The sequence below is a fragment of the Malurus melanocephalus genome, unplaced genomic scaffold (assembly GCF_030028575.1).
Source record: "Malurus melanocephalus ecotype Western Australia unplaced genomic scaffold, MMel_1.1 scaffold_32, whole genome shotgun sequence".
Lineage (NCBI taxonomy): Eukaryota > Metazoa > Chordata > Aves > Passeriformes > Maluridae > Malurus > Malurus melanocephalus.
The window spans coordinates 198,444-219,122 of record NW_026623264.1 but is presented as its reverse complement, the minus strand read 5'-3'; the positions used below and the strand labels follow the sequence as shown (position 1 = coordinate 219,122).

At 36.2% G+C, this 20,679-nt stretch overlaps 1 protein-coding gene across 9 annotated transcripts in view; it reads right to left on the bottom strand.

Moving 5' to 3' along the window:
- The window catches only part of CSPP1 (centrosome and spindle pole associated protein 1), a 59,367-nt gene that overhangs the window by 2,581 nt on the left and 36,107 nt on the right, over positions 1–20,679 (bottom strand). For 7 of the 9 annotated variants that reach the window (XM_057363896.1, XM_057363902.1, XM_057363904.1 and 4 more), the window contains 13 exons: positions 20,379–20,507; positions 18,037–18,149; positions 16,780–16,929; positions 15,393–15,539; positions 14,518–14,622; positions 13,414–13,480; positions 11,823–11,943; positions 10,965–11,110; positions 10,287–10,427; positions 6,503–6,555; positions 5,171–5,234; positions 2,056–2,165; positions 1,722–1,872 (listed from right to left, as the gene is read on the bottom strand). In XM_057363896.1, coding sequence (XP_057219879.1) covers positions 1,722–1,872; positions 2,056–2,165; positions 5,171–5,234; positions 6,503–6,555; positions 10,287–10,427; positions 10,965–11,110; positions 11,823–11,943; positions 13,414–13,480; positions 14,518–14,622; positions 15,393–15,539; positions 16,780–16,929; positions 18,037–18,149; positions 20,379–20,507 — 1,497 coding nt within the window. The remainder of the gene's footprint in view (positions 1–1,721; positions 1,873–2,055; positions 2,166–5,170; positions 5,235–6,502; positions 6,556–10,286; positions 10,428–10,964; positions 11,111–11,822; positions 11,944–13,413; positions 13,481–14,517; positions 14,623–15,392; positions 15,540–16,779; positions 16,930–18,036; positions 18,150–20,378; positions 20,508–20,679) is intronic. The other 2 variants (XM_057363898.1, XM_057363900.1) reach the window with 1 other exon arrangement.

The window sequence follows — 20,679 nt, the reverse complement described above, 5'->3', positions numbered from 1 at the left end:
GAAAATGGAGAAGGCCTGGCTCCTTTTTTCTAATTTTCCAATTAAGAAAACAATAGTAGGATGCCTTTAGCATTCCCACAGCAGTCCCATAGGAGAAAATGAACTGCTGTGGACAGAGCCTCCTTACTGAACCAGATCAGCTCTTAGAATTTATCAAAGCCTCTGAATTGCCATCTCTGGTCATTTCAAGGGAAGATAACCAGGTTCCTTAGTTACATATTTGAGAGATTTGTTTTCTCCCAGCAGCGTCTCTGACAGCAGAGGAGAAATGACAGKCCTGGCTGCTTGGAAAGCAAGAGGATGCCACAAGGGTTCTATCAGACTGTTAGGGAAAAGGAATAAAAAATCTTGGCTTCACTCTTCTTTTTCTGTAAAGTCCCTGAGCACAAGGAGGGAACAGGAGGGCAGGCAGCAGTGCTGAACAACCACAGCTGAGCAAGAGGATCTCTTGCTACCTTTCCAAGAGGCACATATGCCAAGGACAAGCGATGGTCCCCATGTGCTCCAAAGAACAAGCTACATACAGACATATAAATATATATATATACACCCACATACCAAAATTATATTCACGAGCTCTGGAGACTGTGGCAAACAGAAGGCAAAGGCAAGCAAAATAAAAAGTAGTGAATATGATATGAAGTAAAATTATAAAAGAGGTGAGATACAACAGGGATATGGAAGTAAAAGAACTTCACATAGTAAAAATATCTGGGTGGAGTAAAATTAGTAAGGAGTTTATTTAGATTGTAGAGAAAAATTAGTATGAACAGGTTTTTTTAAGTGACTTAAAATAACAGTGAGATAGTTAAAACAACAAAAAAAAAAAAAGATTAGGTGCTTGTAGGAGCACCCATAGCAACGGAATCAAAAATACTGCCAGCATCTGTACTCTCATTAAGTTTATAAAAAGGATACTGATACTGTAATTGCCTAGACAGCAYAGCAACCACCTCCAAAAAAAGGGGAGATTTTAGACTTGTATGAAAGAATCATCAGCTCAAAGWGTATGAACTGGGTACAATCCATGTGAGAAATTAAAGGCCATTAATGGTTGCCATGATTGGTMCTTCATACACAAAAGGGACCTAGATCAGGGAGCCAGCATATGGAGATGCTCCAAGACAACTCCCAGCATCTGATATAAGAAACATGGAAAGAATTCAAGTGCATGTGCAGTGAAAGAGGTATCAATATCAAATACTCACATACTCAATACTGAATGATCATTAATATTAACAAACCACTAGAAAATCAAATTAACTAGAAACTGAAATACTTCATCATACACAATTCTCTTCATGATGGTTAGACCACAGACATCTGATTCCCAGGAATGCCAATAAACCCACAGGCACCTCATCATCATTCATCACTCAGGCTTTCCTTTCTTCCCACTGCTATTTCAGCTGTGCAGCTGGATATCCCCACGCTCCTGCCCACAGTGACACAGTGCAGTGGTGCTCACAGGACAGGCATGAGTGGCTGATCTGACAGGAATTAGAACATTTTTTCTTATTGTCCTTCTCTAAACTTACTCTAAAGAAGTTGTGTTGAAGTGTGCAGGGGAAGCCCTTGCACCAGCACAGAGCTCTATAAATAACTCCTGGGTTTCATCTGGTTGCTCACTGTTCTTCTACATGAAGCCTATTAATATTTGTCCCTTCAATTATTATAATTACTTAATATTCACTGCATCATGTGTACTACAAGGAGCATACCCAAGGAGGGAGATTTCTGCTGGAGCCCTGTCAGTCTGTGCAATCGTTCCTCTTTCTTGTCTCTCAAGTGGTCAATGTCGAGGCTGAAGTTTGAGTGCAAAGAGAAGCTGTCAGGCTGCAGCAGTGGGGTCTGGCCTGGTGGAACTTCCTCCTGCAGAGAATCCAAAAATGCACAAATCCCTCCATTAAACAGCATCCTTTTTACAAGGGCAAATAGCTACACATGTACTGTCTCAGGARCCATAACATGGAGTCACTGTGGAACCACAGGAACTGTCTGACATTACATTTGTGGTCCACCTTACACTGAAGCCAATCCAGTTCTCATACGTACAGCACTCTCCAAAGCTCTCTGCTTTAGTCGTCTCCTCTCCCTTGCAGAAGATGGAAGCTGTGGTAATAAATTAACTTCTTCTAAGGCAGAAAAYGTTTCCCCATTAACACCTGGAAAAAGAGGAGAAATAATTTTCAAAGAAATCAAAATACCAGAGAGTGCTCAAACCTGTTTATGTTTTGAAATGAGCCAATATATTGTACCTGACCCCATCACAGGAATCAAAGGAATGTATTCATAACAATCTTGTTTCTATCTAGACTTTTAAAGAAAGTGAGTACTCAAATGAGTGCAGTACCTCTTCTTGAAAGAGAGAACATCTAGAAAAATCAGTCATAAAAAGATAAAATCACATAATAAATTATTTTTGTAAATATGTTACATGTAATATACAATATTACATGGAATTACAGCATTCTGTGGAATACGATAACACAAAATCTATTTATTAATCACACATCCTTGGTCATATCTCTGCCTTTTCAAGTAATAAAATGTCAGAATCTGTTCATACAAAAATAAATAGATACACTTTTTGATCATACTTGTATCACAGTGGGGGGAGTTTAATCTATTTCTATAATATAAATGAACCCTAATGTCATCTCTCTGCTTCACACTTGTCTATTTCCCCTTCTTTTCCTGATTCTGGAAACTCTCAAACTGTTTCAACCAAGTCCGAGGTTTTTTTCCCCTCAGGACCAGTAACCACTGCCTGAGGCTGGTTCATGGCTTTGCTGCTCCTTGGAGCAAACAGTGGCTCTGTTTCTCACTGCAGTAGCATCTTCAGGAACAGAGCCTCCCAGGTAAAGGAAGTGCTCTGCTCAACAACACCCCTGCAGAACCCATTACCACCTCTTTGTGACAATGAAGTCATATTTGGAAAAGTGGTTAGATAAGTTGTCATATAAAGTTTAAAAAAAATTAAAATATAAATGTGTGTAAATTCTGAATGTAACAATTAAACAGTTATTTTCATTGAAAACTGAATGAAAAATATTTGAAAATTTGAAAAATAAATTTGATTGACATCAAACAAATTCAGATTAACAAAAAGAGATTTTTAAAAATTATTTTATAGTGTAGGTTGTTGTTGCCCTAAAAAAAAAATTTTATTCTCGTGTCATCTTTTCTCTCCCCCAGTTTCACCAAAGGTACTCATGCTCTTATCACAAATGTTTCAAGTAAAAAAATCAAAGCGTAAGTTTGAAATGGTGTAAGGCTAACAATCCATGTATCAGAATTCCAGCTACAAGACCAGCTAAACTTCACTAGATTCAAAATAGTGCTATTACTCAGAATATAAAAACTGAACTAACAATGTGAATTAATCACAACAAAGGACAAGCTTAAGAATTTTTTGTACCATTARTGTATCATCAGTACCAGATGCTACCTGTTCCTGTAAGCATCTATCATTCAGAACCTGCTGCACRGAGATGCTTTCAAATCACTGCATTAACACTAATGGATTCAAGGGTTTTCAGTGARACAAAAAAGGAAGAAAAGAAACTGATAAACCACTTTGTTTCTAACTGCCTCAATTTTCTGAGCCCTAGGAGAYAAACTCATCTGTAATACTGACATAATAGATGTCAATATTGAGTTGGACTTTAAACCCATTTCAAAAAAACCTCAACCAAAACACAAGGTAGTGTTACACTCTTCTTAGGAAATGGAAAACACTGTTAAAATAAATCCCCCCTGTATTTCAGAAGAGACCCTCRGACAATGTGAGCAGCACAACTCACAGAGAAGGCAGCCCACAGATAATGGTTGTTTTTATTTTTCATTTCAGAGATGGAAGTCACCAGATTCATACTCAGAACGTTAATAGCTATTTATAAAACACAAATAATGCAAACGATAACACATTTTTAGTTAGTGCCTACAGCTCACTATTGAAGAACATGGTTTTCATCAGTCATAAATGATCTGGGAGGAAAAAAACTGGAGAGTAACAAATAATATGCGAGGTTAACTCCAACACCTCACTAAACTGCAAGTGCCAGCTGGATGGGAAGAAGAAGGAAAAGGGTGTGAGGACTATAAATATCACGAACCTTATGAAAATGGTGCATAAAACCAAGAGCACCCCATTATAGAGATGGCAGATTCAGAGCAGATTAAAGGAGATCACAGAATCACAAAATCACTAAATAAATAAGGCTGGAAGAGACCTTCAAGATCATCGAGTCCATCAAGACAGTTCACAGAAGGCAAAGGTTGGATATTTATCCACACAATAATGCTGATGGTATACAGGGATTAAAAAATGSTGATTCCAGTTCACTAAAGACAATCTATGAAAGGCCCATCTTAGCATGACTTATGAAATGCAATCAGCTACAGGGCACAGGAAGCTGGATAAAGAAACATTACATGAKGCACTCTATACAAAAATCTTAAAACTAAAAACCTTCTACTTCGATGATGAATAAATGACAATGTCTGTAAGTATGATGATGCAAGTGAAATGAAATAATTGAAATAAGTGAACAGCAGAAAAGTGACTAATTTAAAATGAATTGCTATTTTATACTTGAATTATATACTTGATATACTTGAATTATATACTTGAAAGCAAGCATGCTTGTAAATCAAAAGAATCATGAAAAGAATTGAAAAAAAGAAGACTTTTTTCACTGTGGACCAATTGCAATTGTAAGCTGATTGCCAATAAATTATATTATTTGCAGCAGAACAATAGAAAAGCCTAAGAACAATAGAAAATTGCCTATGCTAGCACTGTAACACAGTTCCTGAACAAATACTAGCTTTGCCTTATCCAAAGCTGAGCAGATGTCAAAAAATACCTCTTGACAAGACTAACATCCCAGATGAAGTACGATAAGCAGAGAAAGATGCTTTCTCATGAAAAGATATAAGGTGGTAGAGGGCAAGCAGCATCATTAAATGTAGGTATCATCTACACAAATTTATTGCAGTAAAATTCCATAAATCCTTGCCTTTCAACTAGAAGTCATAACTTTCTAATACTTCAAACCAATCACCATAGCTACAAGTTTTAAAACATTAATAATAATTTTAGAGATGCAGCATTAGACACRTGTCTGTACATTCACAACATGGTTAAGGAGAGGTAGGAACTCACCAATAAAAGCACTATCCGATTCCAACAGTGAATTTTTCTGGAATTCATTAGATTCATTGTTGAACTACAAAAGTGAAATAGAAAAAATGGAAATTCAGAGACCTTAATATATTTCTGGGGCCAAATTATAATTAATGTARATTAATTGCCAAACTTCTTCAAAGCAAAGAGATGCTCTACAGTGTTAATATTCTACTATCCCTGACTGTGTAGTTCTAAAAACTCAATTAATTTTTAACCAACWCATTTTCTCTTTAAGCATTAGGGTTTGGTTTTTTTTTTTACTTTTCTGTAGAAAACCCATTTGCTGAAATAGCCTACACATGGCAACTGTTGTGGTGAATTGTGCAACACAGACATTTCCATCAAGAAATTGATCCTTGTCACTCCACATGAGGTTCAGAACAGTCAGTGCTCAAAGTGAGCTTTGCACTTAGGTTTTGTATGAAGTATTGATCAAATGAAGAATGATTCCTTATGTTTCACTTATCCCACCACRTAAAATCTTTGACATTAAGGCATTAAAATAACGAATTTCTACATCAGAATATCAAGCACTAAGACCAATATTCATAGCTCACTGTGGAGCTGCAACCRTTTGTTACAGAAATCCTACTGTGGAATAATTTATATTGAAAACCACTCTAAAATCAAAGCAGTAGAAACTATCAGAGGAAACAGAACAAGAGAAAACAAATCCTTTAYTGCAAAGCATTGCTCTGAATGAGAATTTCAGGCACTAAATTGCAACTATAAAGTGCATTAATGTGATTTTTTTTTGAAATAAAAATCTATTTCATTTTTGCATTTAGTGACAGTATTATCCTCGAAGTTAATGYCTCAGCTGTTGCACAGTCTCCTATTTTTCATTGTTTCACATTACCATGGAACACAATTGAACTCTGTTATTCAGTGTTTTGGATTAGTGCACAATTCTAATTTGACAGCACTTTATTTTGCTCTTTTCACCGAGTCAGAAAATAAAAGCCCCATCTGAGAGCAGATCCAATTCTTGACTGCCAAGTGCAWCACTTAAGCCACCCGAATTCAGAGCAACTGCTTCTGGCTTGGCTTTTTCTACTAGTTCTCATCCCCCAGGAGCAATTTTACATCATATAAACATAAAATAAATACCAATGAATATGAAAGGAAGACAGTTAAAGAATCAGGCCATCTCTATACACAAAGATAAGCAACTTGTATGTCAAGTTTAAAGAAGCTGTCATTTGTGTGGACGAGAAAAAGGAGTAAAGAAGCTTGCTGTCCAAAGAAGACAGCACAATATTTCTCACACCTGAAAAAGTAATATAATAAAAACCCTTTTATTCTTACCAGGCCCATGGCTTGTGGGTAGCTGTCCAAAGCAGAATCATCTTGATCAAAAGCTACATAGACAAAAGACAAAATGATAGGGTTGACAAAAAAATAGTTAATAACAAAATATATTYGATCAGCTTATTATTGCAAAAATGAAGAGCAGTGTGCATTACATGTTTAAATATACATAAATTGTAATAAATTAATGAGTTTTTAAAACAATTCAATGCAACAATTGTCTCAGTTTCCTTATGTAAATTTAAGTAGAATCAGAGAAATCAAACAGAAATCTGTAGTGTAATACTTCTAATCTGCTTTTCTTGGCTCCTGGCAAGCAGTAACAACCAGAGCAGGGACTTCAGAAAGCCCCAAGAGTCAATGTACATTCAACATGCTGAGCACACACTGCCAGCTTTCAAAGAGAAGCTGWACCAGAGAGAGACCATTTCACAGAGGAAAGTGGTAAGAATATAAATGCTTTAATCTGTGGATAAAAACCTCAGGTCTGGAGAGCACACAGAACCACTCTGAAAGTTAAGCTAGCAATGACCCAATGCATGCTGGAAATGCAAAGAAGCAGAACTGAAATTACTTTTCTTACAYAGTTTAAGTTTTCAAATTAAATATTTAGTATGACAGGTTTCTTTTCTTGAATCTCTGCCCCACAAACAAACTCAGTGTGTAGCTGCCCTTCTGTCCAGCATCAAAAACCAGAGCACACAGGCTGTCATTCCTCCTGGGCTGACACCCAGCCCATTCCTGACACACTGTTCCAGTACTGCAGCACAGCATCAAGCCTGCTCTCAGGGCTTTCCTTTCTATGCTCCAGGAAAATAATCATCCAGAAGTGTGCAAAAGACTGTCTCATTTATAGGGGCACAGTTAACCTTTGAAAACTTGTGACATTAAAAACACTGATTTCTCATTATAGTTCCATTAATAGTTCAATATATTCCTCTTTCACATTAAGAGAAAAACAAATATATCAGAGCAAAACTGTATAAAAAGCATGTAAGGCAAAGAACACATAAACAAGGTGTGGGTAAACAGGTATGCCTTTGCCACAAGAGCCCATAACACATTATTTCACCCACAGTACAATAGTACCTAYTGCTTTAATTCATCTTTCTTTCTGCCCTAAATCAGACAATAAAACCATTCACCTATTTACAGTGAGAGGAAGATGATGAATTTGTCTCTGAGGAAAATAAACTGGGAACAGAGAGATGGCAACTAATTCTCTTGCTCAGTACTCAGTGACAGACTATAAAGTTAAATGATGTTATAAAGCAGTAGGAGAGGGAAAGAGAAAAAGCCATTCAAGGATCCTCTAGAAGCATCATAGAAAATAGTTATAACATCATAGAAAATAGTTATAACAATCAGCTGCCTGTCTACCAGCTAATCTAAGTTAACCTGAAGGGGCCTTTCCCTGGACTTCATCATGGAAGCCTCTATTATCCATTAGCAGAAGTCTAAATGACTGCATGTGCCTGAAATTAATGGAAAAGGCAAATTTGCTTTCTACATGGTGGAAGTTTCTCTGCAGAAAACACTTTCTTAGTCTGGTCTATTAAAAATATTCTAATGGTTGAAAATCAGAGCCAAGCCCCAGAGAGATCTTAGCTGAAGCTGGTGAATTATTTTTCACCCCTGCAGTCAATCTCATGAATAGGAAGACTGAYGTCAACCCTATACATTCCATTTAGAAATTAAATTATATTCACAACCATATAATTAACACAGAAAGTGGTACAGATATGCTTATTTGCAACTGTGATGTTCTATTATCCATAAGCAATATTGCAGACATTGCTTGAATACGAGCACATCTGTCCAAGACAGAACAGGAATCATCTTTAACACTCAACAGGATATTGAATGAAACACCAACTGTCACACTTACCCTTCACATCCTGGTATCRATTTTGTTAATCTTACTCACATATAGGTCTGGCAACAGGAGCAAGCCTCAAAGCAACAGTGACCAGAAGAGGCACCCAGGTTTTCAAAGTGATATGAAAAAAATGTAATCATTTCCTACCACATGTGCCCAACTGTCACCTAAGGCTAATAAACTCTAAGGAGCAATTCCATGGCTGATTGTGGCAAAGTGGGGGGCTGTGACAAGACACCAGGGGCTACTCTGTGCTGGGTACAGCCAGTGCCACAATGGAGCTGCTGCAGGACACAGCAGGACCATCAGTCAGGTTTGTGGTGCCTCTGCAAACAAGCCTGAGAAAGAACAAATCAAAGAGTGGCACTAGGAGTGAGGACAAACCTGTGAGAAGGAGCCCTGGAGGCACAAGAGAAGAAGGAGGAGAAGGTGCTCAAGTACCAGAGCCTGGTTTCCCCTACAGCCCCTGACAGACRCTATGATAGAGCAGATCAAAAGGTGCAAGAAGACAGAAGCAGCAGAAACTGCTCTGTAATGACAATATTTCCCCCCTGCCTGAGCCTGACATCATTGCATCACAGAAGTAACTTGGTACCTGGGGTGGTACCACGGAAGGGGAGAAGTGGCATTGAGAATGAAGGAGTGAAACTGGGAGAGAAAAAGTGCAGGCTTGTCTTTTTATTTYCCACTACTCAAAGTCAGTAATCAAATATTTAGGTTTACAGYAATTAGGGTAATTTCCCCCAAGTCAGATCTGTTTTGCCCACAACAAAACTGGTAACCAATCTCCCCATCTGTACCTTGCCCAACACACTTTATTCCTCCTGTTTCCCCTACTACCTCACCAAAGGGCAGGAGTGAGGGGACATAAGCAGAAGAGCAGCCAGGTGGGAATCTGGCTGCTAGCAAAGGCCAAGCCACCACAGAGATAAAGTTAGTTTCTCTTCAAAAATTTTGTTAGGCCAGTCTGAATTACAGATGCAAACACTTTTCTGAGAAATCTGTATCTTGCAGTCAAAACAAAGTTCATKTTTATAGGTTTAAACAACTCTCATTATAATCTTACATATAATCTAAAATAACTGGGAATACTGCTCTTTCGTGACTGTTTGTAAAAGRTATCTGAATAAAGCTTATGTTTGGAGTTAACTGTAGCGTGCAAAAAAAAGGGATATTGCATTTACTTTTCACTGCTTCTGCAATATGCAGCCAAAATATTTTACCATGTCAGGATGTTGAAGTTTTACAATCTTAGGATCATCTCTATTAAGTGATACAARCAACATTTTCCTTCTGGAACCCCAAAGTAGTTTGCTATCTCATATGTGGTTTCTAAAGCAAAGCCTTTTTATGGATAAAGGCATCTGAAAGTTTGAAATAGATCAACCCAAGATCATGAAAATAAAAGAAATTTTATCCATTAAAAGGAAACCAAGGTGAAGATACACTGGCTGCATTTTAATCAATTTGCAATTCAAAGCCATCCTACATCATGAGAGCTCAAGAATTGCTCCATGGAACTTACCTTTATCTGCTAACTCTTTTTTTCACAATTCAGCAAAGGAGTTTCACARCTCTGCAGTTTTCTTCAAGAAACAGTAACAAAACTACTTTTCTCTCACCTTTTTCTGATAAGGCACCAGTTAAATTACTTTCAGGGAACCAGAGGGAAACAGTCACAGTAATTAATAAAAAAAACAAAACCTCAAAAGCTCCCCTAAACACTCAATTTTATGCTTGCATTATAATAGATTTCCAGTATTGTGGTGTTTTACTGTTTCGTACTGCAGTGGTGACAGTGTATTTGAAAGTAAAACTAGAGCTAGTTGGTTTTAATTCTTACCAAGTAAAAACYACAGAATTTCAAGGATTTTTATTTMTCTCATGGCATTTATTCCTTACCTTCTGTTTCTCTCCTCATTCTCAGTCTGTCAAGCTTCTTCTGTTGCTCCCTCAACAGTGCCTGCTGTTGAATCTCTAGAGTCTGGTCATCTTTTGGAGGATCAGGATACATGTGCCTCAAGCCCATACGTGTTTCAGGATCTACAGCAAAGAGGAAATTTACATTTTTTCCCTAAATCAACATTTCTGAAATTTTTTAAGAAATAGCTACAAAGTCATTAAAAACCATTAAAAATAATGGTAAAAATGGCCAAGAGGATGGACCACTTAGCAATGAATTTACTGTTTTGCTATATTAAAAATATATATTTTCTGGTAAAGAAGAAAGAGAAAGTTACACAGAAACATAATTTGTTGGTGGGTAAAAAAGTCCAATTTTTCAGTYTACTTTCAGTAACACCATAATATCAAATGCACAAGAAGTTTAAGCAGCAGGGACTAGAATACAGATGAGTGCCCCGAATGATGAGGCAGCATTGTGATGCCATGAATTTTGTGGAATTGCAGGAACAGCCCCACAGACATACACACACCTACACAAAATACTGTCCACAAAGGGTGTTGCACGGACTGTAGCTCAGGAAGACCCTGATTTTTATCTTTAAAATCCTGCCTGGAATGGAAGACTGAGGAAAAGGACAGATGTTTCCCKACAGTAACAGTAGAAGGTCTACCTGCCTTTGTATTTAAGTTCATTAAATTCCCAGATATTCTGTATATTGACAGGATCTTGTGCCTCCTTTAATGAAGGTCGCCGAACTGGAGCCTGCAGACGAAGCCGGGCCATCTCAAATATATCCCTTGGATTCTTCTCCYTCCTCCTGCTTGAAAAGTTTGTAAAACAAGCAGAATGCAATTTAACACCATAATATTAATGAGTTGGATGGAAATACAAWATTGATAAAGTTCAGATCTTTTATCTTTAAATAAAGCTATCAAAACATGAAAATAAATATGAAARTAATGACACTGCATATTGTGTTATAAAAAGAGATAACCTACTTAAAATAAAAAACCCTCATACTTTGCAGAGTGGAACTAAGACTRGTAATTAGATGAATCTTTTCCAGCTAATTGGTGTGATTAACTAATATATTTTGTAAGCAAACCAAGTTTATTAAATAAAGAGAATACGATTTTTCAATAAGAAAGAGMACTTCCACAACAGTACAGTATTAAAAAGTATATTCAGCAGCAGTAGTATTGCAGTTTACAGGCACATATTACACCCTAGCAAAAAGAGGTAATGTGATAAAATTCTGCCTTAGACATCTGTTTCAGACCACTCTTCAAGACAGAGCATTGCAACTTCCTATCTCACCARTACAGCTATTCTTACAATAAACTCTAACAAGAGTCTTGCAAAAAAACCAAACACATTAGAATAAAAAAAGAAAATAGTTTATATACAAGTTATACTTTTGTATTTTCAATCCACTCATGTATATTGGCCAACTAATATTAAGATAATAACACACAGTAATTCTAAGTTCCTGTGAAACATATAACTTTTAAAACAGAAGATTAAATTCTTACCATGTAATTGGTGCATTATCACGASTGGCCACATTTAGCAACTGTTCCTGCAGTCGCCTTTCTTCACTACGAAGCTGTTTCCTCATCTCTGATAATTCATTTATCACATTCTTCCTTTCCTCTGGAATTTAGCACAAATAATTTAAAAATAAGGAGTATCAGAGCAACTTTGCTGTCTACTTATAAACATAAGGAAAAAAAATAAAGGGAAAAACAGATATAATGAAATGTTAATTAAAACAAGGATTGTACAAAGGTAAGTGTCACAACAGTTCATGCACTAGAAATGAGATCAGAGTTCATATTTTGAGACAGCACAAGAACCAGAACCTATRAACAGCAGAAAACATATAAATGTCATTGGAAATATTTTGCTGTATTTAAAAAATGAAAAGTTATGGAATACAAGTAGGTRTTGCCAGTAAAATAGCCTATTTTGAAATAAGCAAATCTACATAGTCCTCAGATAACAGGAATTCAAGTGGTATCTGCACTCAACACCTTTCTTTTCCTCATTTAAAAGTGGGATATCTGTCTGCCTAGTGCAGACTCTCTTAAGTGGCCAAGAATTCTAACTTCAATTTTTAATACAAGCTTTGTTGACTTTTTAGATCTACTTTAGGTCTACGCTGTTTTTGATGGGCAGGACAGCAGTCCTTCACAAGTTAAACCAGTTTCAGCAATACCTCACTTTCCAAATAACATACTTATAATTTGCTATTTTACTGACTTTTAGACTTTAGTGTCCAGAGCTTAGCAAGCAAGCAAGTTTAAACTCTTAACTAGTTTTAATCCTTACTAGTTTAAATCCTCAAACATGAGACTCAATTTATATGTCTTTATTCCACTCATGACAGATTGATTGACTCAGACCATTTCCAATGGCTGCACAGAGAGCCACTCTGCCTTCCATTTACTGGAAAAAACACAACTCCCTGGATTTRCCTCAGGGAAATCTGAGGCTGAAACCTTTCTGCTGCAGGGTAGCATTTTTAGGACACCATTTACTGCTACATGTTATTTCTTAYATACTTGTAAAAAAAGTMTCAGCAGAAAAATTACTGCTTTCCACCCACATATTGCCAGGATAATAATACAAAAAAAAGCAAAGGAGATTCTTCCAGCACATTTGAATTTTAGARCCACCAGTGAAAGCTAAGAGGAATGAAGAGAGGATTAGGCACACTAACAAAGGTAGGTAGGATTTAAGAGTTCAGACTGCAATGTTCTGCACTCTGTTGGTCTAATCCCCTACTCAGCCAATCCAAAACTCTCCCATTCTGCAATATTCTGGCTGAAGTGGTACCACTGTTCCAAGAGATCCAGCATGTCCCAGGCAGACTATTACATTATCTGAGTTTTTACAAAAAAAAAAAATTCCTGATGAAGACACATAATAAACACATTTTTATTTAGTCTTAAAACTTCAGAGATACCATGCTAATATATTGATAATACTTAAACACAGAAAACACCTAGACAAAAAGGCAAACTTCAAGGGACTACTCTTTTGCAGACAAGAAAAGGAACTGTAACTGAGAACTGTTTTACTGTTACACAAAATGAACTTGCAATAGAGACAAATACCCACCTAAGGAACGCAACTGATTTCTTCTAGCAGGGACAGGTGGAGAAGGAGCTCTTGGCTGTGCAGGATCCTAATGATCAAATATAAAATGTTAATTTGTAAAGGGAAGAAAATAYAGTACATTTTACTTCCTTATTTTACATCCTATTTACATTAACAGTTGGGAGACAGAACAGCAACTTTACAGGCTGTTAAAGCCTAAGGTTTTTTAAATCTGATCTTTAAATATATAATCCAAATTACTATTACAATATCTACAATGCACTATTAAGAGAACTAAACAAACCCATGCCAAGTACTGCTAAAGAAATAAACTGACCTACCTTCAGAGCATTTTTCACATTTAGGGAAAGCAATGGCTTTMAAAATGTTTAAAGTGTAACATAAAATATTCTCTGAAACTGCACTAAAGTATTTAGCCCAGTTCATACAGAGACTWGGTAAAACAAAATTAAAAACCAAACACTTTTTCAATTAAAATCCAGAAGTGTAACCTGAGATTAAAATATCATAAACAMTTGGTTAATCTACTCCCTTCTAGGATAAGTTTATTTAAAAAGAAAAAAAAAAAGAGAAGATTATCAAGTAAAAGAAATAAGTGGTCTCAGAACCACTACTGTAATTCATTTGTGATACAGAGAAGAAAGCAAAGCATATTAAGAGTTATAATCTTCTCATACCTTCAAAAACATAAAGATTACACAATAATGTCAGTAGCTACAAACCAACATTAAACTTCATGCCTGAGCTAAATTCTTCTCTGAGTCAATATGATGAGCTGTTAGATTATATGTAAACTTTCTTATCTTGAATCTTGAGATCATTAGACCCCTGGTATGGGTCTGGACAGTGCATGTCCTGTCCAAAATGAGTTACTCATTCCTACAGAAAATGCACATGCAGAAAAAAATTAAAATAACACACCACCAAAAGAAATTCTTCAATACTTAAATTCTAAATTTCAGGGCTACAAGACTGATTAATGTAAAGACTGCCCTGTTATCCATGGCATTCAAGTAGTAACTGGCAAATTTTAAAAATTTGKCATGATTCCATACACTGTACTGTGTTAAATAAACCAGTGGAAGTTTGCTGTAATAACCATACTTGTGCATAGTAAGATAGATGGCTCTCAGCAGAGGGAATCCTTTCTTCTCTTCTTGCTAATTTGTTCTGAAGAGCAGGAACAACAGGTGAAGGTTGTCGTGACAACTGTAGGGAGGAAACCAAGACTGAAAATACATTCCTATAGCTTCAGAATAAAGTGTTATTTCTGACATAAAAAGTTTTGTTAGTATTTTTCCTTTGACAGAAAAAAATGTTCTTAAGCGTATAAAATGACTGGGAAAATTATTCCATGTGATTTTGTTTTCTACCTATAGCAATTTTAATACGTCTTTTCTTTGCTGTAGGGTGGGTTTTTTAAAATTTGTATTTACATAAAGTTACATATCTTTTTTCCTCTAAACATTTCCTTTATATCTGTCCATTTTAGAGAAATTACAGAAATTTAGTAGAAATTTTATGAGAGAGACAGTTTCATAATTTACTTAGATTTTGTCCATCTGAATTCWATGTGATGGACTTTCTAAATCAGCCAGGTCAAAAGAAAATAATTCAATTATCAAAAACATCATCGKTCAAGATGAACAGTCCTACCAGTCCTTTAATAAATAATTTTATTTGTATTTATACCTCAGCAAATGCAGGTCACAGTATTTCACAGCAGATATAAAAATCAACTATCAAATGCAGATTATGAATCTTGCTTTTACTATTTTTCAATGCAAATTTGATCACCAAGGTGAGCTTCCACAGCAGCTGATTTTTCCATCAGCTGTTCTCTTGCTTGTGCATTAAGTATACTACAGTTTGATAAACTGAGAGGGGAACAACACTGAAGGATGAAGTCTAAGAAATCGTATTATTTCCTTGAAATCCAGTTATTTTTAAGGTTATCTTAGAAAGTCACTTAAGCATACCATCTTCTTTTCCTCCTCCATCTTTTGCTTCTCAAAATATTGTCTAAGTTTTTCCTCTTGCTTTTCTTCTTTTTCTTTTCTTTGTTTTTCTGCCTCCTTTCTCCTTTCTTCATCTAATTTAATTACTTCTCTATTTTTCAACCTTCGCTGTAACATAATACATAAAAAAGACTCAATTACTAAAATTTTGTTTTCTTTTTCTTTGAGAAGTTAAAATTCCACACCAAAGTGATTAGTATGAAATAAAAAAGTGTATTTCATTAGTCTGACTTCAAATATTCGAATCAAAATATATCTCAWGCAAATATTTAACACCAGCAGTCCTGGCTTTGCTAGCACCATTAAACAGAATTCCTAATAACTTCTACAAACACCAGTTTGTGACCCCAGATGTGCCGTCAGCTAAGGCTAAACTGCAGGAGTCATTTCCAAAAATTCAGATTCAACCAAAACATCCTGCAGATATGCACCACACTGTCACAAGACCACAGAGAAAATTATCATCTGGTCTCAGTTTTAGTCTTGTGACTGCAAATAGCAACGACACCACTTAGCTCCCTACTCTCTCCTAGACCAGCTCTGGTATCCAGAAGACAAGGCTCATCCAACTAATTTGTTCACACTAGGGAAGAAGAATTTAGAATATAAGCTACATGCTCCTTCTTAGAAATTTTCAAGTTCTTCATCCTAAACTGATCTTTCATAATCCCTTAGGATACTGAAAGACCCCTCCTTCTCTCATGGCCTTGTCTTCTTCCTACAATTTTTTATTATAAAAAATTATGTACATTTAAAATGTACTAAATTATGTACATTTATTAAAAAATGCAAACCCAAGAAATAAAGCTTTGGGGTTTGAATTAAATCCATGGGTATTGATTTTTGAATTTACCTCCATGAAAAATCTTCAATAGATTTGCTTGGCATTCTTCCAAAACAAGCAGTATTCTTATCTCAAAGACATCTCCTTGCCAGCTCAAAAAAAAAGGCTTTACAAAATATTCCTGTATAGTTACATTTTACAAATAATTCCATGAGAGCTAGATTTAAGACAAAAATTGAACGACTTTTTTTAATTCACCAATTTGACAAAGCTTTTTATTGGCCTCACCACCAATTTCTTTTTAAAAGCAGAGCACCACTGTCATTTATAGAACTACAGAATTTTTCTTTAAAGAWTCAAAAGTACTTCAAGTTTGTAGTATACCATAAAGAGTGAGAAGAATGWGGTAGTTAATGCTGACAACCTTCTTCCTCYTCCCTGCCTAATGCAGACCCATTTAACAGCAAAGACCAATTCACAGGACACTTCTCAGCTTACCTTCTAGACAATGTTACAAAAGGTTAGTTTAGGATGGAAAGAAGTGAAAGTACCAAAATACTACACCTCCTCATCTTTCCTCCTTCTCTCTTCTAGTTCCTCTTCATATTCTTTTTGAATTTTCATCCTCTGCTCTGCGAGTCGTTTTTCCTCCTTTTCTTCTTCCATCCTAAGCCTTTCTCGCTCTGCTTCTTGCCTACGTCTCTTTTCTTCAATCTTTAAAATAAAACAAAGAAGTATTTAGCTGTCAATAGCCAGCAATAATTTCATAAACACCATTTACCACCATGATCTTTTGCAGTTCCTACTTACAAAATCAAAAGCTACATGGTGGAACCRAAATAATCCTAATGTCTGACCTATATTTCAGCTTCAGAAATCCTTGAAAACAAGATTCTGTTTTACTACTTCTTTTTTGCCACCATTTATGGAGCCTCCCCCCAACAGGAAAACTAGTTATAAAGACTACTAATAAAACCAGAGTATTTCCTAACACTTGCTCTGTTTTAGATGTGCTTGAATAATGCTTTTATTCACCTATTTAATAATAGAAGATGGGAAACCAAAAGATTTGGTAACTATCATTTTTCATTCCACCATTACAGTACTTTTAGACAAAATGCTCACTTACTGAAGCAAAAGGTCTGCCCATTATTTGGTTCTTTTGGCAGCCCTATATATGGAAAAAAACCCTTTGATATTCCCTTTTCAAGAGATCCACATTAAACTACTATTTGACTTTAGCAGTCTCTTAAATTATCTATGATTTCCTTGATAATGGTATTTAATTACATTGATATTTAATCTGTGYAGCATAAGATTAAATGTGTATTATGGACAGAAGACATAAGCTGGTTGAAGAACAATCAGGTTTTATATATCCATCAATAATTATGGGTATTTTTACAATGCACTATGACTGATCACTATTTCATTTTGACAAAAGTACATTTTTATCATGTCACTTTCCAAGGGAAAGCATCTTTGTTTCTATATGCATTTTTCTATATGCATTTATGGATGTAAACCTGTACTGTATGCACAGTTTGATAACTCAATACTCTATTTAGAGAGTCGTACTTAAAAAAAAAAAGACCTAGATTAAAGAACCCAACTATTAAGAAATGCTTGTATAAGTAATGCTATTATGCAAGCCAAAATCCAAGAAACTCGACAGCACATAGCTTTTAGTACACCTCTTGTATACAGAATTGGCTGTGATAGCACAAGTAAAGTCTTTGGTCAGCAAGTGAGGACTTACTCTGACTGTAAACACTCTTTTTACAATTTATTTACCAGATGATACCTGGCATGTGCATTCACCTGTAGACGGAGGCTGTTCTTGTAGGATTCCTGTCGYTTAAGCTGCTCTGGAGATGGAGTTTCACCAAACACATTACCTCGAGCAAAAGGAGAGGCCTGTGCAAATATAACACCTAAGGGAAGGAAAAGTTACAGACAAAAATCAAACAAAACTTAAGASAGTAAGCCAGAGTGTAGAAGGAGGAATCTGAGACACTTGTTTCAAAAGGAAGCTTATGACAGCCGTAACTCAGGGCTATAGCTGGGCTTAAAACATCTTATATTGCCGGCATGGAATCCTGTCAGGTTTTGACTGTTTAATACCATCCAAGMCAGTTGTATTTCTACAAAATAGCACCTATTAAAGTTACCTATTCTACTGTCCAATCTGCAGCTTAGTATCTRAAAACCTGCAACTACCTGCAAGTTAATTAGAACAGCAAATACTTTATACCTCGTAACTTTACTGCTTGCARTTCCTCTGACTTAGAACACAGAGTTCTGTTCCTTAGTTTTATTCACTCTTAAAAAACAAARCAACCTAACAGAAAAAATACTTAGATAAAATAGCAAAGGATGCTACAAAAGCAAAACCCCGGACCAGCAAATAAAATTCTAAGCAGTCAGAAAACTGARTTTTGCCAGTATAAATGCTTTCTGTACTATGAAATTTGAAGTGTCAGGTCTCCCTTAGCCCTGAGTTATGACCATGACATAACCACACAATCCCCAAAGCTCTAGACAGGAGGATTAATTCAGATACCACACAGAGCAGGTTTTGCAGAACAGAATCCCTACAAGARGCAGAGGAGAAAGAAAGGAAGTAAAGGAAAAGCAGAGTAAGTTGCATTAACTTTCCAGCTCATGCAGCATGTTCTTCACCCATATCATGTCTTCCCTGAAGGACAGTGCCTCAAGGATGTGCAAGAGCAATAGTTCCACTGAGCTGAGATGAACACTGCATTTCTTTACATGGTGAGGTACTACCCAAGTCAGATGAAAGCAGAAATAACACATAAAAATACTCCCATAGGAATGCACGTTTGCTGCTACAGTCTAGTCTTAGGAGCACATGTTTGCATACCAAGGAGTACACGTTGAGGTTATTTTCCCTTACRTGGAAGCAGTGCCTGAGTCCTTCCAAAATATAACTAAATTTACATGTGGCTCTTTCATGACGGAGATATTTTTTCCATATAAAAAAGCAGAATAAATTTTATATACTATTTAGAAGGCATGGATACAAGACAGACAAATCACTACGGAATAAGTATCAAGGAAAATGTTTGCTACGTACTAACTACTATCCTGCAAAATCCTCTTTCATTAGGGCTGTATACAAGAAAAAMCCCCACAAAACCAAGCAACCAAACCCAAGAAAACATGCAAAAAGCCACTCCACTGCATGGCTGATCAAATTCAAGGTACAAGACTATATAGTTCCCATCACTGATGTGCACCACCTCCTAATCCCAAAGTAAATGATCTAACCAGGGGCSTCTTGGCTGATCTACATTATTACTTTATCACCCTTCCTGTTTCACTTTTTACTAAATGGTTAAATATACACACTGTTAGGGATAAAGAGAGAGAGGTGGGACACAAGGAACAAAAGTCAGTGGTAAGGATGCGGAACTGAAGTTGTGCAAAACAGATTCCTGCCCCAAATGTAATTCTTTACCCAGAAGCGCAACAACTCCGACAGAAGAAAGAAAAGTAGCATCTAAGCTGAATTGAGAAGATGATCAACAGTCCTGCCTGGCCTTTGTCCTGAATTAGGGAGAGTTCTGGAGTACCACAGTGCTCTCATTATGATGTYTCACAAAATGTAAGAAGATAAAGGTGCATCATTTTTAAAATATGAAAATAAAACGAAATTCCTAAAACWTGGAGGCAGTGCACGGGGCTCCATATATGCCCAATTTACTTGCAACTTTTTAGAACTTTTGTTAACTTAGTTACAGTACCAATTTCACCTTAACCTCTAACATCACACAACTGAAGACCTTCCACCTCCTTTTATTCCATATTCTCACCTACTACACAGCTGTCTTTTAATGCATAATTTAAAAATAAAACAAATGTGCTGGAAGATTTGATTAGAAAACACTGAATCTGGAAAACTAATRCACTGATCCTGACTCTTCAGGGCTAAAACAGCTTTAGTTATCATTACTGACAGGACAGATAAGATTTTAAGAGCACACAGTGACAGCAATGAAGAGATTTGGGAAAGAAGCATGATACCAACTTCACAGGTAGAAGCACTAAGACTATCATAGGATAAAGAGGTAAAGAAGTATGAAATTTTGATCACTAAGACTTATGGATACTTAGAGGACTAATACAGTATTCTTAAAAACCTGCTATTTTATTTGTAGATGCTTCTGAGTTCTCAGGTCTTGAGGAGGCCAAACTTTTGTCTTCATATGGTCTTGCCTCTGGATTATGATATGCCCCTTCATTTCGCTTGTGCATGATATTCAAGTCCGCTAAAGGAAAGGGGAAATAACTGTTTATAGTATTTTAGTCTCATAAAGGCACAATCACTGTAGATTCTCCAAAATTCAGGGAGTTTTGATCACATTTCACTTTTCCTGGGCATATCAGCCATGGGAACAAAAAATTCAGGCGAAGACAAGAATACAGAGGCTAAGGGTAAAA